Source organism: Phaethon aethereus, assembly GCF_964289735.1.
Source record: "Phaethon aethereus genome assembly, chromosome: 14".
In the NCBI taxonomy this organism is placed as follows: domain Eukaryota; kingdom Metazoa; phylum Chordata; class Aves; order Phaethontiformes; family Phaethontidae; genus Phaethon; species Phaethon aethereus.
The window spans coordinates 9,498,267-9,524,261 of record NC_138590.1 but is presented as its reverse complement, the minus strand read 5'-3'; the positions used below and the strand labels follow the sequence as shown (position 1 = coordinate 9,524,261).

General features: G+C 54.4%; 1 protein-coding gene across 1 annotated transcript in view; it reads left to right on the top strand.

The window, feature by feature from the left end:
* Positions 1-5,484: 5,484 nt before the first annotated feature.
* Positions 5,485-25,995, top strand: part of ADRB2 (adrenoceptor beta 2) — a gene marked incomplete at its 5' end in the record, with an annotated part of 34,164 nt that continues 13,653 nt past the window's right edge. The window contains one exon of the mRNA XM_082006117.1: positions 5,485-6,661. Coding sequence (XP_081862243.1) covers positions 5,485-6,661 — 1,177 coding nt within the window. The remainder of the gene's footprint in view (positions 6,662-25,995) is intronic.

The following is a 25,995-nucleotide window of genomic DNA, read 5'->3' as shown; positions in this document are numbered from 1 at the left end:
GACAAGAAAAAGCTGCTGGCAGCATGGGCTCAGAGGTCATTGCAAGGGACAAGTCGAGAGGGAGGTGTGGGTTAGAGGCAGTGATCTCCTCTGCTTATGAAAAGGATGTTCAATTATGGGAAAAACAGCAATGAGAAGAAAAAACGTCTTGATAACAATCTTTTATCTCTAACTATTATTCTGATGCTCTCTTCTGTTTCCTCCGTTGCCCTCATGTTGTGTCATTTTGTAACCTGTATTCACCATCAGTGTAGATTTACAGACGAGCAGTTCAGTATTTGGCCCCGAGACAATGAATCTCTGGTGTTCAGCTGTTCCAGCCAGTGTCATGTTCCATATAAAGCGCCTCAATTTTCACTGAGGTCATTGCTCATATTCAGCAGTTTCCTTTTTCCTTGGTCTAGTCTAAAATAAATTTTGAAAAAAATTTTAAAAGGACAATAACTGCCTCCCTACAAAGGCCAGTGCTTCAGAGGTTAAGAGTCGTGATCTTCCACACTCGGCGGATGCTCTGGAGATGCTCAGAGAGGACTGGAGGGTCCTGCCCGCCTTGGTGCAAGATGAATGGTTTCCCCACTCGCTCGGTTGCCCTTTACACCTCCACGGCACCCTCACGGGGAGGACTCGGGACGGGCTCTCTTTAACAGCGGTGGCACCTGTGAAAGCGTCAGGGATGCTCCCACGTCAGGCCGGTGCTGTCTCGGGCACCGCCCGCCATGCTGCAGCCCCCAGAGCAGCGGAGAGCCCCTCCGCCACCTCGTCCCCTCTGCAGCGTGGGGTGGGCACGGGCCGGGGGCTGGCTGCCCGAGGGCAGAGGTGGCAGCATGTCCCCCGTGGAAAAGAAGCAGGAGCGTTTCTGTCCCTTCTGGTGTCCTCCCTGGTGCAGGCTGGTGCCAAAGGGAGCCCTGGGCTTCTCCTGACTGCTGTGGGCTCGTGGAGGCACCCCGGGGCTCCCACCGAGCCGTGCAGGGAGCTCCAAGAGAGAAACAAGGAAACAAAAAAAAACACTTTATCGCTCAAACCCTAATTTCTAATTGCACTATTGTTCCAAACAAGCATAAACGAGAGATTAACGGGGAGCTGTGAGTCACGGGTGGCTCCCCCTCATGGTTTGTAAAGCAAGAGAGGAAGAGAAATCAAGAGCCAGGAGGCTGCACGGCTGCTGCCACAGCTAACCTGCCGAAACCTCCCTGGCCCTGCCGAGCTGCTTTGAAGAAGGAGAATGAGGAAGCCAAAAGCCCCCAGAGGAAGGCGAAGGTGATCACAGAAAAAGCGTCCCCGTCGCTCTTCCCACGGGCCGGCGAGCTGCCCCAGCACACCACCGCGCGCTGCTGCAGCGCTGCGAGGGCCCGCTGACGGTCACAGCCAGGCACGCGCAGACGAAGGCAGCGGAGAAAAGGGTAACAGCAGAATGAAGCCCCCGCGAGCAGGCACTTGCCGAGTTGTCCGAAGGGTGCCCGGCGTGGCGCAGGCCAGGATGGGCTGCTCCGCTGCAGCAGGGGCCGGTGCTGCTCAGCAGCCGCAGGAGGGGGAATGCTTCTGTGCTATCTGCATGCTGCTTCTGCTGCTCCACCACCCTCCCTGCGCTGACATACCAGCCAAATACTGTTACTTATCAGTTCTCTGCAAGAACAGAATTTTGCAAATTCCTCTCCTGACAAACACTGTGTTGAAGACTGTCACTTCCAAGCAGTTGCCAAGGGCCTGATCTGGCCAGCTGCTTAATATCAGGGTGCTTTGTGCTTTCCAGCTCGTGATAAGCATCTGGGCAGGCAGGGTTAAGGCCAGCATCCCAGCTAGTCACAGTCCTGAGGAAGGTCTTGCATGCCCAAAAGCCTAGCTGTTTTTTCCAATTATGTCAGTTGGGCTAATAAAAGTGATTACCTCTTTCTACCAACCCTGCCTTTCTCATTGATCCCACAGGCCGTTCTTCAAATGTCACCCAGCAAGGAGGGAGCACACATCCAATTATAAAAAGAGAAAAGATTAACGTGATGACAAAGCAGTGGGGTCAGTGGTGCAGATGTGCTGCACGAAACAAATGAGACGTGCCGGGTTCTGACACCCTCCAAGTCCAAGGAGCCCAGAAGGAGGCATCCTGGGGTGGGCAGAGCCCCAGCACTTTAGGCAATGTAAAAAGTGCAAGCTTATCTGTCTTCTTAACCTCTCCTCTGAGGTTTGATATTATATTTGTTTAAATAAGAAGCCTTGAACATGCTGGAAAGCTAGTAACTACTCAAAAGCACAGATAAAGGCATGCAAACTGCAAAAGCAACTCAAGACTTTGGGTGATGAAATTTATTTTTATGTGGGTCAAATCCCTGCCTTTGTTTTGAGCCTGTGTTCACTAGTCCCACTTGCTGTGGGTCACGGCTGCATAGCCAAGGGCAGAAGTCAGCTCAAGCCATCAGCCCACCCTGACACACCTCACATAGGTGAATAAAGATTGCCAACATAAACAAGAGCTACAGAACCAAGAAAGAAAAATCAGCCTTTCTCTGCTTCCTTCACCACACCCTGTTAACCAAAACTGAGGTTCAGGCTTCTTTGAATATAGCACAACAAAGACGAAATATTTGGATGTAAGGTGGGCTTGCTGATTTCTGCGCCCTGGGCCACAGAGACTTCAGGAGTCCTGAAGCAGGCTCTGGAGAGGGTTATAGGACTGTTACCAGGGATGTGCGGGGCATCAAATGCCTTTGATAAAGCACTTGCTACGAAGCAGAGAACTTAGCTTTGATTCTCCCAGAGCTGGTGTTTCCCACCAGGTCCCCAAACCTGCTCTCCTCCTTTCAAGACTCAGTGCTTCATGCAAGGATGAACATTTGTATGTCTATTAGGATAGGGGACCTAGTGCTTTTTGAACACTTTGATTTGGTGTCAGAGTATTCCCAGATTAGCCTAACCCACAGGAAACAGCACAGCAAACTTGCCAGGTTGTTACCAGAAACTTCGATCACTTTCTATACGTTTTTGATCAGCTCTTAAAAAAGAAGGGGCAACAGGGAGCTGGGGCAATGTGTTGTTTCCACACCTCCTGCTTTTCCTTCCCTCTTCTGCTCTGCTCTCCCACTATTGCATCTCGTCTGTACCTCTGCTTTTCCAGCAGTTTCTTGCCGTGCTTCCCCTGCAAGGCGCGTGCTGCCGGCCCCCGGGCAGAGGGGGTGTGTCGGGGCCTCTGTGCATGGGAGCCGGGGAGCAGATGTGGCACCCAGCAAGTGCTCACTGAGCCTGCACCTGCGTACGGACCAGACCCTCCGCTGCAGCGAAGTCTGTGAAAGCCAATGGAGTGCGACAGGCTCACACCGGCTGGCTACAGCTGTACCTGTCGGTACCCGTGTGAAACGCAGGGAGAGCAGCGGAGACTCCGGGTAATTAGCTAAGGTCATTAGCACTGCACACGTGGCTCCTCCAAACGCCCGCGCTTTCCAAAAGCTGCACGTCTGCAGTGGGAGCGGACCTTCTGTTCACGTCTCTTCATTTTTAAAACCTCTGAAGTGCGCAGATGCAGAAGTGGAGCGTGGAAGCAGTGCGGGGAAGCCACCAGTTAAAGGAAGATCCCTGCCTAGACAGAAACCTCTTACCTCCGAAACTGCCGTTCATCTTATTTCCTGATTCCAGCACCTGATTTGCCCCTCTGTTTTAAACCACAAAGCTTCCTCTCCGTACACCCGACTCCTCTCTATAAATAGCCCGGGCGCAGCCGGGGTGCGACACGGACACCTAGCGAGCCGCGGCGTGGGGCCGGCGGGGCAAAGGCTGCTCCCCACCACAGCCTGCGCCCGGCACTCGGCACCGCGGCACAGCCTTGCCATGAGGAAAAAACGAGGCAGAATCGTGAAGCCCCGTCAGACTCCAGCAGCTGATGTATTTCAAAGAAGATTGAACATTAGTAACTGTTTAATTGCTAACGAAGGCAGGAGTCCTCCACTCTCTCTGCCGCGGGAGGGCCACGGTGCAGCACCCAACAAGACACTAAGCAAAATCAGCTCTTCCTATTTTCCCTTTCTGCAGCATAAGGCAATTTTAGAAGCACAGCCGTGAGGCTTCGCTGTCACCTCCGCAAGCCCCCCGGGGCCTGCAGGCAGCATGATGTATCTCTGCGGGAGAGCAGCACGAGGCTGGATGGTGTCAGTACAGAGCAACGGGCAGAAATGAATCTCCAGCAGCAGCGTTATCTCCCGTTAGGTTAAAAGGAAGTTTGCAGGATTCCTTAGTCCTTATTTAGCAAATTTGTTTGCTTTGGAGGGAAATACTTGCGATAGTGACCACATGCCTGGCTGCAGCGTGGCAGTGTGCAGCAGTGGCGCAGCCTCCCTGCCCGGCCAACGCCCCTGGGACAGCTGAGGGGTCTCTGTGCCCTTGGCACAGCTGAGGGGTCTCTGTGCCCTTGGCCAGCTCCAGGGTTTCTGGGCTGGGGCTGCGGCTCCAGCACTCAGATGCACACCACCACCCTGGGTGCTCCGCGGGAGTGCTGGGCTGGGGGTGAAACCGCAGCAATGGTGCTGGGCTGGGGGCCAGGAGGGACAGAGCAACATCCTGGCCCCGGGTGTCACCAGGGAGGGATGGGGGCTCTGGGGAAAGCCAAACCCCAGTGCCCAGTGCCCCGACAGGGACAAAGTCTCTGTGGCAACCAGCGTCCTCAGGATTTTCCGGGTGCCACGTGTCCCTGGGGACACTTACGGGCAGGGAGCACACAGGGAGCATGGGTGGGGTGGGAGATGGGGGAACACCCCAGGGCAGGGAGTGCGTGTGGGGTGCGGGGGCACACGTGGGGCAGGGGCTGCAGGGACAGCCCTGAGGCAGTGTGTGGCACTCGTAGGTGGAAGGCATGGGGACATTGCAGGGCGGGCAGCGCGTGGGGACGCATGTAGGGTGGAAAGCACAGAGACACCCTGGGGCGGGGAGCACGCGTGGGCGGGGGGGCGCGGGGGACACCGCGGGGGAGGAGGACACGTGGAGCAGGGGGAGACCGCGGGGCGGGGAGCACGCGTGGGGCGCGGGGACATGGCGGGGTGCTAGCACGCGTGGTCGGGGGAGAACGCGCGGGGCGGGGACACGCGTGGGGCAGGCGGTCGGGGCGGGCGGGGGTGTGCGAGGTGCGCGCGGGGCGCGGCGCGGGCTGCCATTGGCTGTGGCGGGCTGATGTCACGGCGGGTGTTGCTATAAGCTCCGCGGCGCCTAACGGGCTGGGGGAGTCGGGCGGGCGCGCGGCCGCCGCGCGCGGACGGTGCGGTGCGGTGCGGTGCGGTGCGGTGCGGTGCGGTGCGGTGCGGTGCGGTGCGGTGCGGTGCGGTGCGGTGCGGTGCGGTCCGGTCCCGTCCCGTCCCGTCCCGTCCCGGACAGGCCCAGCGGGAGCGCTCCCGCGCCCAGCCCGCCCTGCACCCCCGTCCCCTATGCGCGGCGCCCGGCGCAGCGCTGCCGCGGAGGAGCCTTAGGCACAGCCAAGCCCCCGCCGCCTGCCCGGGGGGCTGCTGGGGGGCCATGGGGGTGGCAGGCACCGACCTGCCCAGCGGCAATGTCAGCACTAACCAGAGTGACGCCGCCGACCCCACGCTGTCGCGGGACGTGTGGATGGTGGGCATGGGGATCCTCATGTCGGTGATCGTGCTGGCCATCGTCTTCGGCAACGTGCTGGTGATCACTGCCATCGCCCGGTTCCAGCGCCTGCAGACTGTCACCAACTACTTCATCACCTCGCTGGCCTGTGCTGACCTCGTGATGGGGCTGGCCGTGGTGCCCTTTGGTGCAAGCCACATCATCATGGAGATGTGGAAGTTTGGGAACTTCTGGTGTGAGTTCTGGACCTCCTTGGATGTGCTCTGCGTCACGGCCAGCATTGAGACCCTCTGTGTCATTGCTGTGGACCGGTACTTCGCCATCACCTCCCCTTTCAAGTACCAGAGCCTGCTGACTAAAAGCAAGGCACGCGTGGTCATCCTCGTGGTGTGGGTGGTCTCAGCCCTCACCTCCTTCTTGCCCATCCAAATGCACTGGTACCGGGCAGACCGTGACGAGGCCATCCTGTGCTATGAGAAGGACACGTGTTGCGATTTCTTCACCAACCAAGCCTATGCCATTGCCTCCTCCATCATCTCCTTCTACCTGCCGCTCGTGGTCATGGTATTCGTGTACGCCAGGGTCTTCCAGGTGGCCAAGAAGCAGTTGCAGAAGATAGACAGGAGTGAAGGGAGGTTTCACACACAGAACAAGGAGCAGGAGCAGAAAGGGGGAGCTGGGCACCGCCGTTCCTCCAAGTTCTTCTTGAAGGAGCACAAGGCCCTCAAGACCCTGGGCATCATCATGGGCACCTTCACGCTGTGCTGGCTGCCCTTCTTCATCGTCAACATCGTACATGTCATCCAGGACGACATCATACCCAAGTACGTGTACATCCTCTTGAACTGGCTGGGCTATGTCAACTCTGCCTTCAACCCTTTGATCTACTGCCGGAGCCCGGACTTCAGGTACGCCTTCCAGGAGCTCCTGTGCCTTCGCAGGTCTGCCCTGAAGATGTATGCCAACGGCTACTCAAACAGCAACGGCAAGAGCGACTACAACGAGGAGGACAACGGCTACCCCCTGGCATCAGACAAAACCTGCGAGCTGCTCTGCGAAGAGGGCTCCTTCCCTCACCCCGAGGGCTTTTTGCACTGCAAAGGTACTGTGCCTAGCGGGTAGCTTCGAGACGCGATGGGCTCTGGCGTGGCACGCAGCGGTTGTACAGAGGAGCCTTTCTCTCTAAGGAAAAACACCCCCATAATAATAATAATAATAATAATAATAATAATAATAATAATAATAATAATAATCCTCTTCTAGAGCGCACCTAAAGTCAAATGGCTACAGGAAGCCTAAAACTCAGCAAACCTTCTGCAAACAGGCGGGGGGTTGCCCCGGGCGCGGGCGGGCGGGCTGCTTGCGAGGCACCTATTCGGGGGCGCGACCGTGGGTCTTTTGAACAGGGGAGCGGGGGGAGAATTTAAGGCTGCGCAGAAAGCTCGTCCCCGGAGGATCTTGCTGGCCGTGGCCGGTGGTGAACTACCTCATGACTTTACCGTTAGCAGCTGGCGGCGGGCGCCGGCTCGGCGCTGCAGCCGCCCGGGCTGTGCGGAGCCGGATCTGCACAGCCTTCCCGGCTCCCTTCTCACAGCCGAGCCGCTGGCCGTGGGACCCCTCCCCGGCCGGGAGGGCAGCCTCCGGCGGTGGGGCCAGTGTTGGCCGGCCCAGGGGACGGCGCGGAGATGGCACCCTGCGGCAAAATCCGCGGGGAAGGTGTGCTGGGAGCGGGGCTGAGCGCGGCTCGGCGGGGCTATGTCGGACCCGCCGCTGTTGCCGTCAGTGGGACAGTTTAAACAACGCCCAGAAACAACGAATGCTTTTTTTTTTTTTTTCCCCAAGTGCTATAAGGACTTTCTGCTGAAATAATAATAATAGAAATAAATGGACTGTCTGCCCAGAATGTGAGACTGTGACTGTGGGACTCAGGAATGCGGTACTGGGAAGCTGAGTGAAATGCTGCTACAACCACAGACCGTCCTTTTGTTGAAACTCCAACCAAAGCATTTAAACTGCCCCGTTTGTTTAACTTCAAGGCTCAAATGACAGTGAGCCCGAGGAGGTGGGAAGGGAGGAGATGTTTTATTTTCTGTGGCAGGCTGGAAGCCCGGCTCTGGCCGCAGGACAGCTGTAGGTCTTTTGGTTTGTTTGTTGAGTTTTGGGGTTTTTTTCCCCTTTGCGGCAGGCTTTGCATTTTGTTCCCGCGTTGCGAGAGCTGGCGGCGGGCGCGCAGGGCTGTCAGCGGGGCGGCGGACACAGGCAGGCAGCTGTGGGCTGCGGGACGCGAGGGGACAGGGATGGCACTGCTGCCGAGGGCTTGCTCTCTGAAAGCCCCTAGCTGGAGAGAAGCAGGAGTTCGGGTGGGAAATGGAACTCCCCCCTTGCCTTCACGTGTGGCTGCTGTGTGAAAGGCTGGACCCGTGGGCCGGGAGCGGGGTGCAAGTGCGGGGTCTTTTCAGAAACACTCGGGAGAGGCGCGGGGAAAGGGTGCTCACGGGTCCTATCGGCGCTCCGTGAGGCCGTGATGTCCCGTGGGGGGATGCTCGGGCACTGCGTGTGTGTGGGCTTCCCCCGCTCCGCCTTTCCGCACGCTTGCCCCGCACTTACGGGGGTTTTGCTTGCGCTGCTGCTGGGGCCGTGCCGTGGCTGGGGGTCTCTGGGTCCCCGGCAGAGCTGGCTTTGCGGTGCAGTGGGGTGACCAGCTACAGGCCCGGAGCTGAGTCTCCTGGGGCTGGTACCCCCCGCAGAGGGGGTTTGGGGCAGCGCTGCAAGGAACCAGCGTGCACTGTCCTGGGGAGGCAGGGAGGGGGGATGGAGCCGCGTTTCTGGCTGCCGACACCTCTTTGCACTCCCCCTGCGGCCCTGGCTCTCATGGGTGCTCTAAGGACTTGCCCCAAGCGCTGGTACCGAAAGAGGCAGCCCCAGGGAGCGCTGGAGGGGAATCCCCCTGGAACGGCGGTGCGGGGGCCATTGCTGCTGGTCTCTGCTCCGGCTGCTGCAAGGTGCAGGGCAGCGACAAACTCCTCCTCGAGCTCTCACACCCCTCATGGTAAAGCCCTGCCTGGCTTTTGTGGGGCTGGGGACTGGAAACTCCTAGTGCTCCCTTCTTTCTTGGCCAAAGCGGTCCTGATTCTGCTTGGAAAGGGCACTGGGAAGGAGGAACAGCTGCAAGAGCCCTCTCCTCCTTTAGCCCGGTGACGGGTGCTGGCTCAGCTCCGCTTGCAGCCTTTCCAGCTCAGCACTACGGCAGAGGCAGGGAATGTGCCCGACAGCCCTTGGTTCCTGCCTCTCCCTGTCTGCTTTGATGCCTGCGCCTGCCCATGCCCTCGCCCGCTGCCTTGGTGGGGTTGTCAGCAGTGGCCCAAGCCCCCTGAGTGTGAGCCACTTGAGCAAAGGAGGGGTGTGGTGGCGTGGTGTGGTGTGTGCGGGCCCAGGTCGGCAAAAACATTTGCTCCTCAGATAAACATTAACAGGCTGTCCGAGCAAGGGGAGACCCAGCGCGGGACCGGGACCGGCAGTCAGGTGCTGCTTGCTTCATACTGTACAAGGATTGAAATGCGAGAGGCCGGTGTGCTGTGGAGCCGGTGTGGGGACACACGCTTGGGCTAGAGACGTGCTTTAGCTCAGCGCGGGCCATGTTTATTATGTAGCATTCAGGGGAAAGTGAAAATTAACCTCTTGATTGTAGCGACTGAGATCTCCTGTGTTATATCTATCTCCTGCGTTTTCAAACTTGCCAGTCACTTGCCGTATTTTGCAATGCCCAGTGGCAGGTTAGCAGGTAGCAAGGGCACTAGAAATCTAGTATCTGCATTTCAGTGGCTGTCTGTATTTTCACTATTATTAATTATTTACATTTCAGTAGCACATGTTGTGGACCAGGACTTTGTTGTCCAAATAATTGCTCTATTTGTTTGGCTGGCTATCATACGTCAGATGTTGCGGCTGTTTGTAGCCAAAGCTGAGAGACGAGCAAGTGGCTAATTGCAGAACCACTACAGAACCCAGAGTACATGGATGTGCTGGGCTGTTTGCACTGGGCAGTTGGCCTCGGTACTCTGATGCTCAGGTACAAAAATTAGGAAATCTCAGGCTAGCAGTGAAGTCTGGGTGCTGAAGAATGGATTTCTTTCGTCTAAGGCATCTTTAGTATAACTGGTGAAGGATGAACTGTGTGGTTCTGGGGACACTGGAATCAAGAGAGAAATATTGGAGAAAAAAATATTATGGCACCGCCAAAGCTGAACCTGACAAACCTTTCCTGCTCCATGGTTGAAAAAGACAAGCTGTGCAAACAAATCCATTTGCCTGTTAAAATATTTTATGATAAAAAGATTGGTTTATAGATAAATGCTGGGCATTAAAAAATGGAGCATTGACGTTGGGACACTAGCTACTTAAAATGATCTTAGGGTATTTAGGATTTTACACTAGCAGAGAGTTGACTCAGGTTAAATACATCTGATAAAACACACAGCAGTGAATTCATTTGGGGAAAATCACTGTGACAGAATACCAAATTCTTATTGCAAACAGAGCAGGCTGCCTTCTGTGCTGCTGGTTTTATCTTACGCCACTGCCACAAAGGTGGATAGAGCCCAGGTGGGATGCTGTCCACCCCCGGGTGCCAGCGTGCACAGCTAACTGGAGCTTTGCGGGGCATCCACTGCTTTTAGCCACGTTGGCCAAACAAGTTGTTACTGTTTTTAAAGTCTTAGTCAAGATGAGTGTTACAAACGCAGCTTTTGTGTTGTTACAGAATACTGTCCTCGCCGTAGGTCCTGCTTGTGATTCGGGCAGCTGTAGTTTCCACATCAGGGGCTGTCTTTGCTTTGTCCTCCAGAACAGGCAGAGTATCGAGAGCTGCTGAGTTATGTCGGTCCTTTGCCTCTTGGGAGCGTTCCTGGAGAGCTTTTGCTTTCTGGGAAACCCAGGCCTTGAAAAATAAGCTGCTGCTTGCTCCGGAGCTGAGGAGGTGTGGAAGCACGAGGGGAGGTGGCGGAGAGGATGGGGTCTGGGCGCAGATCCCCACTGGGAGCTCGACTCGAACATCTCTTGAGGACTGGCCGTTCCCAAAGTGCCTCATATCACGAATTGTTCAGCAATTCCTGAAGCGCAGTGTTGCGTTGCCATGGGGCGTCGGGGTTGGCCTCGCCTGTGGAGCCGCATCCACACCTGGTGGCCTCCCCTGTGGTTCAGGTGAGGGTGGGAGCCCAGCCTAAGGACACTGCCAAGCCAGTGGGTATGGCAGAGAGGGAGGGAAGAGACTTAAGTTACCGAATGCACCCAAATGTTTGAAAATAGGCCAGGGATTAGTAGTGTAGAAAGGAGAGCCCAGCTTCTCCAGAGAGGGAGCGGATGTATGAGCAGGCACACGACGTGCTCTTCAGCTCTCCCACGTCACAGCCGCTGGGCTTTTCAAAGGGCTTATTTATGTATTTATTTACTATAAGGGACATGTTTTTGCTGTAGAGGGGAAGGTATTGACAGGGCTGGCTAAGAGTAAACAGCAGGCTGCGATCTATCCCCCAGCATCTCTCGCCCTTCTGGTATTACAACGCTCCTGCTGCCAGGAGCCTCGAACACCCGCACCGGCTAAGGGAAGGGCTTTTGTCCCCCTCCCTTCGCAGTCCTCTGCCTCCGAGAGTTTGTTTTCCCTGGTATGATGAATCCATTTCCCAAGGAGATGGGTTTATGAGCACGTTCATTCCTCTGGCAGGAGGGAGGATGTCCTATCTTGCGTGTTCTCTTCTCTGCTCTCTGTCAGCAGATGGAAAGTGCCATCCTTCTAAGAGCAGCAGGGAAGCAAAGGTTTCCTGACCGACCGTGGCAGTGCCAGGCTGTGTCCCTGGGCAGTGAGGATGGAACAGGGGAGCCGGGGAAGGTCCCTGCTCACCAGCATCACCCCAGTCTTCCCCCTGCCCAGCTGCCTCTGCAGAAGCATCCAGCCCTGGTGAAGCACCTTGTACCTCGGCTGACCCACATCTTTTGCGAACTTGTAAGAGCTGTATCGGGGCTTGCGGGTCAGGTTTGCAGTGCGTGCGGTACCCAGGGTGGTTCTTCAGGTTCAGATGAGCAAGGGCTGTTTTGAAAAGCCGCCCTGGCCTTGGATGTTGTTCTCAGCAGAGAGGTGGTGTGACCCCAGGCTCCCTGAGACTAGTGTTTTGCAAGGATTAAGGTTTCTTTCATTGTTGTTTTTACACTTGTGCTTGGTTTCTCAGGTCCACGAGTAGGACTGCAGCCCCCCTTTGGCATCTCCTCCCTGTGCAACGAAGTCTCTTTCAATGTGAAAGCTTGGCTTTTTCTGAGACCTGAACCCAGCAGCCCGAGCATTTCTTCCCCTTGTTATTCTTTTATTGGAGCTGTTTTGAAAGCGGGCATTGGTCCTAACCTGTTTTCCTAGGGGTAAAGAGAACATTTTGTAATGAACACACATCCCATGTGAGGACACCGTCATTTGGCAGCTGGGGTAGCTACACCCTCTTATCAGAGACATTCCTGCGGGGTGACCAGCTGCACGGGGCACCCATGGGGATCTGTAGGTGCTTTTTGTCGTATTACAGAGTAGGGCAGCAATATTTCGCCCAGCGTTGCCTCTCGGGAGACGCACTACCACTGCTCCTCAAGAGCCCGCGCTGCGGCTGGTGGCACAGGTAGACCCTGTGGCACAACCGCTGCCCCTTGCACCCTCGGCAGAAGCACCGAGGCTCGTGTTTGCCTGCCGCAGAACAAAGTACAGCCGGCTCGGTTGGGAGCACAGTCGCTTCCCCGGGGTCTTAGAGACACAGCTTGGGTCTAGACAGAGCAGTGCACACTGGAAACTGGAGTTTACGCAGAACTTGGAAGGAGGTTATCTCTCCTGGTAAGTGTTGTAAGAGCAGGACACAACCCTGATTCACCTGGATTTGGCAGTGGGTATCTGCTGGAGTTGCTGTGTGTAACGGTGCTGAATCAAGCAGAGTATTTCAGGGGGCATCAAGCCTTCACAAACTTTCTTCATCATGAAAAAAGTTGATTTGCTGCTTCTCCCTGCATGCAACTTCAGTTTTTCTCCTGTTTTCTCATCTTCCCAATGGCAGGAGCATACAACTGAATTTTGGTGCAATATTGCCAGTGCCAGCGAGAGTGGATTGGGAAATATTTACTTGTTTACTGTCCTTGGTAAGGTCACTTTTGCACAAGTGCATATATATTTAGATATATGTATGTATATGTATGTATTTATATCTCCATTATCTATATACAGTGATATATAGATCTGTATATAAATAAGTAAATGTAAAGGTGTTTTGTTGTGCTAGATAGATACATAGATGAAGATCTGTATGTTCAAAGGTTTGAGTATTTATTGCAGGTCCTATTGATTGACATTGTGTTTAAATAAAGAGTATTTACGGTATGCTTGTAGTCAAGTGTCCTTGCTTAAAGCTGTTTTGCTAGCTGTATTTCCCCCATACTCTCCAAGACTCTACCAGTGAATCCTTCAGGCCTCATTAAAAAAACCCAACGCGTGAACAGCCTGGTGCTGGCGGGGAGGCACACACAGCCTCCTCGAGTGGGCGAGAATTTCATTAGTTTATGCAGCACTTTGAGCCCTGGAAAGGGTGAGGAAGTTGCAGGTGCCCAGCACCTCACTGTAAAAGGGCTTCTCTGGTTTTCACCTCTTATGTCAGGGTTTGCAGGCAAAGCGGTATTTAAAAATCCACCTGCTCTTCTGCCTGTTTGGACTTGAAACAGTGGCGGTCTTGGATGGCTCCCGTGCTCCTGTGGCAGAGCAGGGCTGCTGCAGAGGCACAGACCAGTTCGGTTGGGGGCTTTAATCCTCTGTTGCTGGTCACCAGTGCCAGCGTTCCTTGGGACTGGGAGAAAACACAGATGTCCAGTGCAGAGACCGTTGGGACGGGGAAGGTGAAACACTGCAAAACGTGTGCCGGGCTTGTCTGTAAAGCCTGGTGCTGCCGCAGCTCCATGCCAGCCCAGAAGCGAGTCCCCGCACTGGCATCGCAGCAGGGGCGGATGGTGACTCTGGTCCCTCTCGGCTGTCTGAGCAAGGTCTCACCTCGCCCGGGACAAGCACCGCACACCTCGGCAGCGCTCCTTCATCCTGGCTCAGCACGGTGCAGACACGATGCAGCTTCCCAGGCTGCGCTGGCTTGGAGCTCGGGCTGGAAGCGGGGGTGACGGGGTGCATTGTCCTGCAGGAACGGCGGCGACAGGAGCACAGTGTGGTAGGTCACTTCTGTCTGTCCCAGGTTGCTTCATTTCCTAATTAGGATTGGAAAAGCTTCTGGGCGGGTGTCTTTGGAAAAGTATCCTGGTCTCCTGGCCTGTTCTCTGTTACCTGTTGCCCAGCCCTGTTGTCCTGGTGCTCTTATTGCTTCAGGTGGGGATGAAGAAAGAGCACGGTTAATGTAAAGTAGGATCCCAGCCCAGCATGTTGCAATGACAAGTATTTTGCATTCTTTATGCCACTTAAGACCATGATGAAAGTCTTGGCAGCAGAGGCCAGTGTGTGCCCTGCACGTTTCGAGGCTTCTCCTTTCCAGAAACAACAGTGAAGAATCGTTGTGCAGCTTTGGACAGGGAGGGATTATACTAGGCACTTCCAAAACCTGACAGATGCCCAAATTATAATAATTTGTGGGCTTGTAACTTTGTGCTTTCAAGGCATAGAGAATAGCCTCAGCCAGGAATACAAGCTGTTGCTGACTGCAGGGGTCCTGAAGAAGGAATCAGTCAGACCTTCAGCATCCATGGAGAGCGCCTCAGCTGCCCTCCAGCTCCCCCCACCTCCATTAAACCAGGACATTGAAACCAAAGAACATTTCACATCCCATCTTGGAAAGGTGCTTTGTCCTGAGAGATGTGTAGAGCCCAGTCCCTGCTTCCCAGCACGTTTGGTGATTGCCCTGAGGCTCCCAGCAGCCCCTTCTGGCTCTGGTCCTCCAGCGATGCCAGAGGAAAGGCATTAGGAAACCACAGCGGTCGCTGCCAGAGCTACCTGCAGTCTCACAGACGTGACTTCATTGCAGGCGCAGGCCACAGGAGCAACGGCGAGAGGATCTCTCACCAGCCCTAGAGACAGTCTGAACGCAGCTCCCCACTCTTACCACCTCCTCAGTGGCTGGGGGGGTTCAGGCTCCACCACTGAGCTCTGGAGCCTCATCCCAGTCCTGAGAAATGCATAAACAGCAAACGGCCTCTGGGGAGCCCCTGCCAAGTCCTTTTTCCCTCATATAAATATTTTTTCCTCTTAAGTGTATGCGAGTGTGAAAAATCCCTCCTTAATCTTTTTTCCTCTCTGGCTGAAGGAAATGCTTGTTCATGCCTTGGCGGGGACTGCCCTCATCTTGATGTTTTGCAGTCACCAGCCCAAGCAAGAACCACACTGCTGAAAACATTTCTTATAGCCCTCAAAGCCATACTGCTCTTCCTGCCTCCCAAGCCCGCTGGCATCAGGTCAAATGGTGCCTGCCACGGTGGGTGCCTGTCAGGCTATTACACTCCTTAATGACTGTGGGATGGAGGTCCCATGGGCTGCAGCGTGTGGACAGCAAATTGTTCAGTCAGCCTTGAAGAAGCCTTCAAAAGTAGTGCAAAATATCCATAAGGTTGCAGGGTCCCTGCTCCAAAGCCTGAAATTCCCGCCCTGCTGTATTGGTCTCATGTCTGGAAATGAACAGCAGTTTTTCCTCAGAAAAACTGGAGCAGAAGCCCTGGATAAGTTTCTGTAGGCCTGGCCCTGGATGCAAACGGCTCAGTGAGAGAGATGCTGATTTTCCAGTACACACTTCGTGGAGAAAGAAAGTGTGTCTGCAGCTCTGATATATCTGTGTGCAGGGGAGCAGGGTGGAGGAGCTGCATAGGTACCTGTGCACTGGGGAATCTTATCTCACTGTTCAGATGTTTTCTTGCTCTCCATTCAGCTCACCTGGCTGTCCTGCTTGGGAATGGGTGGGATCAGGTGTAGGCTGTCATGGAATCATAGAATCACAGAATCGTTTGAGTTAGAAGGGACCTTTAAAGGTCATCTAGTCCAACCCCCCTGCAATAAGCGGAGACATCCTCAACTAGATCAGGTTGCTCAGAGCCCTGTCCAACCTGTCACCCCCCTCTCCCAGCCCTCTGCTTGGGATCTTGGCCAAAGTCTGTGTCTCACCAAAATAAGAAGATGTAGCTGTTGGTGGTTTCAGAGAGGAAGCGTGACAGCACGGTGGCCAGCCTTGCACAAGAGAACGACGCTGAGATAAATCCATATTGGCCTTGACTGCAGATCTTTTGTGATACCTCATTGTAACCCAGATACTACTGTGATACTCCGCCTCGATGCAAGTCTGGCTGATGAAAGTCAATGTTGACTTTCTAGGCTGGGTTTTAGGATGGCCTCCCAAGGGGATTTGCTGTGCTGGTCCCCGAGATGCCTTTCCTGCTCCTGTGCCTTACCAGATGCCTTGCTAGGCTCTGTAAGTTAGTCCAGTTCAAGCAGGACCTCTTTCCACCCAACTTGCCATAGATGAAAGATGCCTGTGCTGTAAACCTTCAGGTCCCAGGTTTTTCGTTGGGATGTGTGTTACGCTGTTCCTGTGCCCTTGTTGAGCTGGACTATAGTGCCAGATGCAGTGGCGTAAGCTGGAAGGTAACTTGTCAAATCGGTCATGGCAGGGACTCAGTCAGCACTCTGCATGATCTTGAAAGCCTGCTTGTAGCAGGGTCAGTGTCTGATTACAGAGGTCTTTGGTGTGGAAGGTGGGAGGGGAAGAGAGATGCTTTCATGATTGGGCTGGAGGGGTAGGTGTTACTCAGCATGACAATTTTTTCTAGCACAGATATCAGAGCAATGTTTTACCCTGGATGGCATTGTGCTTTGGGTTACCTGCATTTCACCGGGATAAGCCCTTTGAAGTGCTGTGGCTCAGAGAAACTCCTCTCTTTGTCTTCTCCTGGGAAGCACAGGTTGTCCTCATCTTCTTTTCAGCTTCATGAAAGTGGAGTCACTTGTGAACTTGCCAGGGTTTTGCACAACTGAGATCTTTGTTAGCACACTCCCTGCCGTGGGAGATGGGGACCTAAGCAACGTCAGTGGTAGTGGTGGTGGTGAGGCAATGAAGGCAAGTCCCACCCAAACCTGGAAGTCCTGCTGTCTCCAGCTGAGGTACAAATATAGAGGTACAGAGTACAAGCATATACAGTTAGAGGTGTGGAAGGGGGAAGGCGCTAGGCTGGTGGCACGATCCACAGCTACTAGAGTCGATTCCGGTCACTTCAGCACAGCAGCTGAGGCAAAGGGGAGCTGTAGGGTGGATACAGATGGGAGGAAAAAGGGGGAGCAGAACCACAGAAAGACATTTTGTGACTCAGTAACAAGGCAGCCATTCCTCAGTAACTGCATAGCAGGGTTTGTTCAGCTCATTTAAAAGCTGACGGTGTGGTTCCCCGTCCCTCCGGGGCTCCCTGCGGCAGAGGAAGACCCTTCTTAAAAGGGGATCCTCAGGGTCCCTATTTATAGCATGGAAACCCCTCCAGGAGAGTCACCCAGCCCTGAATGGACATCTCCCCGTCCCCGGCAGCAGAGCGAGGTACAGGCTGTTCCTCCTGCAGTCCCAGCCCCTCCTTCGCAGGCCCCCAGCTGACGTTTGCTAGCAGACTGCGAGGGACAGTTGCGGGCACCTCTCCCTGCCGCGGGAGGTGATGACACGCCGGCTGCCGCCGCGCCGGGCTGGCAGGGGCAGGAGGAGGCAGGGAGAGGGGCAGGGTGCCGGGCTGCTGCGCTGGGCTGCCCCTTGCTTGGCGGTGGCGGAGAGTCAAGCGATGGGAGGCGGGGGGTGCGTGCTGTTCCCAGAAAGGGGAGGTCGGGGCACAGAGCCGTGGTGCGATTAGCCCCCGAGCCAGAGCCGGTGGCAGCAGCGCCGGGGCTGGGGGGGCTGTGATTTCTGGGCACGACTTGTGGATGTTGGCCAGGAGAGACAGAAATGAACTGGAGAGGGGAGAAAGGCTCGTTGGTGTGAAGAAGTGAAGCGTGGGGCTCTGCAGAAGTGCTGGCTAGGGGCACGACGAGCTCTCCCCACCAGTCTGCAGTGCCCCCCCGGGCCTTAGAGGGACCCCGAGAGGGGGTGCCAGCATTGCGTCTGCTCGGGTTTGGTCTCAGGCTGGGCTGGCTCCAGCCCCTCCGTGCCGTGGGCAAGCCACCGCTGAGCAGCACACTTGGACTCACGTGCTTGGCTGCAGGATAGGATTTCAGTTTGCCACAGATAGATAGATGGCAGAGCTTTGGGGATTTTCCTTTCTGATATGATTTGCAAAACCAAAGGCTTATAACAGAGTGATTCAGGGGTGTTTTCTTTCTCTGCCTAAGCATTCTCTTTAACACTCAAAACGAGGTTTGGACAACTGCAGCTTACTGAGGGCCTGTGTCTGTAAGCAGGCTTCCATCAACTCTGCCATTAAAGTCATAAATACAGTACGGACTGGTGACGAAAAGAGAAGGACTGTAACAACAGTGGTTGAAGGGACAGATGGAGGCAACCAAAGAACAAAGGCAAAATGAAATATAGCCCAAGGAGAGTGTAAAAAGATGACAAAGAAACAAATGGAGATGGCAAATCAGTCCTGGGAGGGACAATGACTCAAGCACCAGCAGGAAACTCCATGTTGGAAAGCAAAAGGCTGGATCCCATCGGAAAGGAGGGAGAAGGTAGAAAGGGATTGCAGAGGGAGAAGGTAGAAAGGGATTGCAGAAGGAGAAGAAACAGGGCTGGAAAATGTTATGACAGCAGGATCTGCATTTCAGTGTAAGCAGTCTGACTGGTGCCTCTTCCCTCCTACATTAGTAGTTCCCTTGTCTGCTTTCAGCCAGTATGAGTTTGATTTAGCAGATCTGGCAGGAGGAATATGGCAGGATGAAGGGAGAGGGGACAGTTTCTCAGTGATACAGAGTTGCTGGAGAACCCCGGGTGAGAGAGGATGGCCATTAGAGAGGCAATCCATGCACAGTTTGTTCCCAGAGTTGGGGGAGTTGTCCAAGGCAAGTGGCCAGCCTAATTTACGCTCCCAGAGCAAGGAAGGTGAGTGTTGTTTTATTTTTAAAGACAGTCTCCCCTGCCTTGCGCTACACTTACATCCTGCAGTGGGGCTCCAGTTTCAGGAAGAACGGGGGAAAAATAACCCCAGCCAAATTAAAACATTCTGCTTTTACCCATAAATGGTGTAAAATATTTTTGTCTCAAATCATTACTCTTCCCTCCTGCCTGACAGACCCAGTGCTGGAAGCCCTGGCCCTACAAGCCAGCACCTCATGAAGACGACCCGGGCAGGGAGCAGGCAGACGGTGGGGCAGGTTCTGGCACAGAGCAGCAGGGCGATGTTTAAACCCAAATCACCCAAGCGATGAGCACAAAGTGATAACACACTGTGCCAGGTTGCTTCAGACCTCACCAGGCTGAGCCAACTAGCCATGCGGTGGGACCGTGCTGGGGAACTGGTGACAAATTGGAGCTGGAGTTTTTCCATTCGAGGCAGAACAAGCATCCGATTCACTGAAAGGGCTAGTGAGAGATAAAGGGAGGTGTTGTCTGAGCACTGGCTCAACTGAGCATTTCAGAGGGAAGGCAGGCTGCTTGGCGGTCTCTCCTTTCCCTTGTCGCCAAAGCCTTGTGCAGGGTTTGGTTTCTCCCGGGGATAGGAGATGCTGAGGAAGAGCTGGCTCATTGCAAGCAACTGGTATGCCAGGAAAAGCTCTCCACATGTCCAGACTGCAAGTAAGTGGCCCAAGCTAGGTGTTCAAATTATGCTAGTGAGCAGAGCCCTGTCCCTACTGATGACTGAGTAAATCAGGGTGTTCAGACCTAGTGATGGGGTGTGGAGAGGATTTCTAGTGGAGACAAGTGAAAAAGTGACAACTGATCCTCCTGTCCGGTAAAAATCCAACAAATCCTGGCCCTGGATGTCACCCTTCCACTCTGCCAGTCTCAGGGCCAGGGGTCACAAGATAGCAGTATCAAGCCAGTCCCTAGTGATGTCCCATTCTAGCCCCACACTGGAGAAGGCACAGAGCGTGTCACACCCGTGCTGAGCTGCTCAGTTATTCTCCCTTGCCAGCCAAAACTTTCAGCAGGCTCATTATAGCAACTTTATGTCTCCTTCACACTGCTGGAGTGGGAAGAAAAGCCAGGGATTTTGTTATGGGAGGAAACTCCTACTGCAAAATGGAGGCGCTCCATAAACAGCTGGATTGTTTCTGTCTCTAGTGTTTATTTTCCTTCAGTGTAGGAAAAGTGACAGATCTCAACTGACGGGGCATCGTCCCGCACCACGGTGGTGTCCCTGTGCAGTGGGAGCGGAGCAGGAGCGGGGATGACCCTGGTCGTGTGCTCCTCGCTCCAGCATGGCCCGCAGGATCAGACTGTCCCATGCCTTGGTGTTGATGCAGGTGTCCCTGCTCCATTCTGCATATTACAGTCTTGTGTCCAGTATTTCTCTCTCCTGTCTCCCCTTCCAGCTGGTGCAAATGCAACGATAGTCAAGAGGTGGCCTAAAGCTGACCTTGGGTTACCCAACCCTGCCAGAACACTGGGACAAGCTGCGTGAGTTGGTATGGGTGTGTGTTAGAGAGAGGGAGGAAGATAACTATATAAGCTAAATAGCTGCAGATGCATGCAGGACCCCACCGTCAATTTTCACTGCAATGGGTTTCGTGTGAATCGCTGTCACAGCTTACAGACACCACCAAATTCTGTGGTTTGGTTTTAAACAAACAAGCAAAGAAAGTTGACATGAAATGAGCCCGTGTAGGCATTGCCTTGCCTTGTGTCTCCTTGGGAGCAGTGGTGAGGAGCTGTGGTGAGGCTGTGCCTCTGCGCTCTGGCTCTGCCCTGCAGCCCACAGGGTTTCCCAGCTCCAGAGCCAAGCCACGATGCTGGTGCTCGGCACCATCCCTATGTCCCCAGCAGCTCCCAGCTGCTTTCTGCTGTTTGTGCTTTTGTGCCTGTATCTGTATGTTGCCCTCCCGTTGCACAGGTCTTGCACCTCTGGCATCCCTGTCTGTGACCGCTTCAGCATGCCCACCTGCCCTTCCCTTCCTCTCACGGCAGCTTGGAGAGGGGAAACCTCCATCCTGAGCTACCTCTGGCCTCTGATAAGACTTTACCCTCCATCTTCTTGGAGCAGTGGGACCTCCAAGGACCCGTGCTGGCAGAGCTGCTGCGACTGGGAGTAGAGAGCCGCACATCACGCTCGCTCCGCTGGGATCAGCACTGGAGCTCAGGCGGAGCTGGACGTGAGGAGCCAGGAGCCGGCAGCTGCTGGACCAAACAGTGAGCGCAGAGGGAAATCTTGGCATCGCTGCTGTGTTTTGCCAACACGATGCCTACGTGGGAGCCTGCGTGGCTGGTGGACCAGAATACATTACCTTTCCTGTGCTGGCCGCAAGCTTTGCCCGCTGCATCCAAGCGTAAAACCTCTGAGCACAGAAGCAGCCTTTGCTGTTGGCGAAGTGCCTCTCCCGACATCTCAGGCAGGTGTTTCTTCAGCCCAGGCAGGTGCTCTGGTGATGGAAAGGGGACAGACCCAGTTTCAGCCATGCAGCTGGGGCAAAGAGCCACCTCCAGCAGCCTGCTGCAGCTCTTTAGCTCTGCTCGGGGCTGCAAGGACAAAAACCTCTGGAGGTTTCAGTCAGGCACTCCCGTCAGGCACCATGGCACCCACACAACCCTGAATGCTGTGTAGGAACGCAGTGAAGCCCACCCCGGGGTTCATCCAGCACCCGGGAGCCCAGGGCCGAGCAATTCCATGGCAAGCGGAGCCGCTTCTCTGTTGGCCCCTGAAGCAGTCGGAGGGTTCGGGGGAGCCGGGCTGGGGGAGCCGCCAGCAAAGCACCGTGGCCGGTGGGCGGCGGAGGGAAGAAGGGCTTCCCAGGGCAGGCTGGGCAGGCAGCGGGGCTGCGGAGAGCTGTGCCACACAGGCACGCGGGGCAATTAGCGTTTCCCAGCAGACTCCTGCTGGAGGCAGCTGAAAAATGTGGCATTTTTTAAAGAAAGAGCTCCTATGGATGGGATGAAATGCCTGCGAGAATCCTCCAAAGAGCCACAAATTGAATGGCCGAGAAAAGAGTCCCTGCCAAATGCGCTGTTTTTTGAATAAAATCCATAGCTGGGGAGAGCAGCATCTTGATTTGGAAACTGGGGCAGACATGCTTAGGTAGTGCCTGCTTGTTCTGTGGCTAGCACTAGCTGGGGTTTTTGACTTCTGATGTCCACTAGTGCTGAAAGAATTAGAAAGTGGCTTAAAAAAAAGCATTTTTTTAATGTGTTTTCTATTAGGAGCCTCCACGTGTAGATTGAGGTGCCCAGAGAAAACCACTGATGGACAACAGATGAAGAAAGCCTGGTATCCATTTCCAAAACCATACTATCTACCCTGATATACCATCTTTATTTCCTTTATTTGCCATCCCTCCCCTTCTGGAGCTGGGACATTTGAGTCCTACAGCCTGGTTCTTTCCTGAAGCACCTTCTTCCTCCTCTTCCTTGTAGAAGACACAAAGACAAGCCCGTGCATTTGGAAAGTCCCGTCCCAACCCTTGGCGCAAGGCAGGTTTATATAAAGCAGTAATTCACAATTTCCTCTCAGCCCCCAGGTTCCTTCCCGAGTTTGTGAGCTTTGTGAGGAGCGATGATTTCCTCTAAAAGGAACAGCAAGCTCGCTTCCCTCTCGGAGGCCGCTCTGCTGCCTGCCGAGGCGCGATTGGGGAGGGTGTGGAGCAGGCGCTTCTGTCATTCCGCAGGCACGCGTGCCTGTGCAGTGAGCACGTCTGGCAGGTACGGAGACACATCAGGACAGCCGTCTCCCTGCCCCAGTGCAGCGATGGCCGTGGCGATAAGCGGGAGATGCAGCTGCGAGGTGCGAGCAGGGAGACGGGGTCTTCCCGGGAAGAGAGCTGCGGGAACGCGTCGGGTACCTGCACGGCACCAGGGATGCCGCTTGGGCTTCGGCACCGGCGTCGCTCCCAGAATTTTTGCTGCTCTTAGTTTGCTTTTTATTTGTTATCTTGGGGTGTCTCCACAATGCAAGACGTGCCAGCCAGCAGCTGTGGCTTGGAAGGGACAGGTCAGCGTAGCTCACCTCACCTCTCCTGGTATGTCCATCGCACACGCGTCAGCGCGGCGAAGGGGCCTGCCTCGCTGTGGCCGTGCTATTTCCAGTGCCTGCGGTAATGGAAGCCTGTGCTGTGCGGCTGGCATCAACGCCGCTCTGCTGAGGTGGTTTTGCCATGAGCAGCGCCGGAGGACGTGCGGAGGGGCCCGCAGCTGCCCCAGCGACAGTCAGAGCTCCTGCGGGGAGGTGGGAGCCCAGCAGGGCTGGGACCCGGGCAGGACCGAGCGTAAACCTATCTGTGGTGTAAACCTATCCGTGGTCCAGGTCTGGGCTGGAGTTGTCCTGCTGTGCAGGCACCCGTGGAGTGACATGGAGATGCCCCCGGTCTCCAGTGTCGGGGTTATATTGCCGCTGAAAAGCAGTCGGGGTTATATTGCCACTGGGTAGGGACTGTGCTGTTACGGAAACACATGCGACTTGGTAGTGCCGAAATGTTTGTTCAGGCTTTGTACATAATTCCTCAAGACCTCAGTCCTCTCTGAAGCACGAAAGGTTTTATGTGAGGTGCTTGTTGAGTTGCAGGAAGAAATACAGCATGAAAATATCACCCTGTTCCGCAGTGACAAGCATCTACGATGCAGGACCCAGATCAGAAACCGAGCGCGCTGAGGTCTGCGCTCCGCTGCGGTGACTCATCTCACATCTCGGTGCCTCGGCGCGCTTGCCTGCAAAATGGAGCCTGCCAGGCGCGCGGTGCCTGGAAGGGCAGCGTCTCTGCAAGCAGCGTCCAGGAGTTTGGAGAGAAGATGCTTCACAACTGCCAGATATTGTAATTTCTTGGTTTCTGCAGCAGAAGTCTGAACGTCAGCCTGATCCCGTTTCACTTAACAATTAAACCCTTTTGTTACTTTGCCAGAGCTTACCTAGAGTACTGCGAGGCTGTCTGTAAGACAACTGCCACTAGGTCCTTACGCCTCACCACCGAGAGGGTGAGAGGCCAGGCTAGATCACCAAAGGGTAAGACACAACCCTCTGCACCAAAAGGACAGCCCTTGCCTAGTAGCAGTAGGAAGCCATTTTGTGTTATATTTATCAGCTAGTCTTGAGTCATCCTGCCTAATCTAAAAGTGACTGCACCCCCTGCAAAAGCTTTCCGTTTTCATTAATCCTAAGTACACATTAGATTTCCTTCCTTCAGCTGATGACAAAAAAGGTTGTGTTTGCAGAGAACTTTCTTCTTTCCCCTCTGCTTCTTGCGTGATTCATTCAGGGATGCCGCATTCCTCTGTCGGTGATACAAGAAGCCAGGCTAAGGAGGCAATTGCATCATGAGCATCCATGCAAACCTCAGGCCAGAGAAGTCAGAGGATGCTAATGGGTACTTTTCTGTACACATGCTAATTATAGCATCAGCAAAGCGAGGTCCAAGCTATGGCTTTGCCTGAGGAAATCCCCAGTGATTTTAGCCAGGAGTTCCAATTACTGTTTGTTACAAGTAAATGACTAATAGAAACTAGACCTGTTAGGTCATCTTGTGCATTTCTGGAGGATTCCTCCACTGTAGCGTAAACGTAAGGGTGGGTCTATTGTGCCCAGAGGTCACCCAAGAGTTTTTCATGCTGTGTTTGCCCTGTGTAGGATGATGGGGTGCCCACTTCTTCCCTGGACAGAAGAGCCAGGGACACCCCAGAGGCACACCATTTCCTATGCCTGCGTCCCCGCCGTTTTACCCCTTTGCTTACAGTTATGTTGTTTTGATCCTTCCTCCTGAGCTCGCTGTTCACGGAGAGCAGCAGAGGCATGCCCGGGCCCTGCCCGCACTGCTCATCCCGTGCCTGTGCCCTGCCTCTCACCACAGGCATCCTCAGCCCCATCCACAGCTCCTGCAAAAGACGGGGATGCAAATAACAAGCACTTTGTTGTTAATAATAGAGGCAATTTAGAGATGAGCTGCTGAGTGATTAAAGGGCTGGCTGGGCTGGTTTTTGAGGTGAGGGTAATACCGCTGAATATAGAAAATAGAGCAGGAGCTCACCTGCTCCACCTTTTATCTTCCTTACATGGAATTTGTTAACATTTGACTTCCAGTAATTTATGAAAAGCTCAGTCGCAATTTCCACACGGACTCCTTCAGGATGGATTTCCGTGCCACAGAAACCACTCTCATTGCACATCACGGGTTCTTTATTGGCCCTTTGATCACACTGTTGGAAACTCCTGTGATCCTTAATGCTGCTCTGTCCTCTCGCCATCGCAGTGAGCCCTTGCATCACAAGGTCAAACGTGGAGGAATCGGACGGCGTTACATAGCGGCTGGTCACTCTCCAGTCAAAAGTTGGAGGCCTTCGGATTTCAATGCTGTCATAGCTGTGCAACTGATTTAAAATATAATAAACTTGAAAGCCCTTCCATATCAGACCATCAGAGGGCTGTAGATGAGCTGCTTGAACCCCTCTTAAATACCAGGGCTGTCACTCCTGCGGATGGACCATCCATTTTTAAATGGAGTTTCAAGTTACGGCTGGGCTTCACAGCGCAGCCCGCGACTGCTGCAGGGTCACAGAATCACAGAATCACAGAATCACTAAGGTTGGAAAGGACCTTTAAGATCATCAAGTCCAACCATTAATCCAGCACCACCATGTCCCCTAAACCATGTCCTGAAGTGCCACGTCCATATGTTTTTTGAACACTTCCAGAGATGGCGACTCCACCACCTCCCTGGGCAGCCTGTTCCAATGCCTGACCACCCTCTCAGTGAAGAATTTTTCCTAATATCCAATCTAAACCTCCCCTGGCGCAACTTGAGGCCATTTCCTCTCGTCCTATCACTAGTTACTTGGGAGAAGAGACCAACACCCTCGTCGCCACAACCCCCTTTCAGGTAGCTGCAGAGAGCGATAAGGTCTCCCCTCAGCCTCCTCTTCTCCAGACTAAACAACCCCAGTTCCCTCAGCCGCTCCTCATGATGCTGTGAGGTAAGATTTGGCCCTTCCTAAAGAGCAGGGAAATTACGGTAAATAAATCACTGAAATGAGAACTCGGTGTCCCTTTAGCATTCTGCGCCTGCCGTTTCTGCATGTTCCTGGGGAACATGCTGGGCTTTTCCCCTCCTTTGGTTAACTTCTGCAAGGGTTGTCTCACTTCCAGCCCCCTTTCTGGGGGCCGGGAGGACAGGTCTTGCTGTTGTGTTGTGTGCAGCTGAGATTCGCACTGGAGAGGATGCGTTAGGCAATCCCGGCCTGCCCGGCTGAAAACTCGGCTGAAGGCAGAAGTAGCTGCTGATGAAGGAGGGCAAGGGCAGGGGCACTGGAGGAAGGGGTGCATCCATCAAGTGCAGCAGGTCAC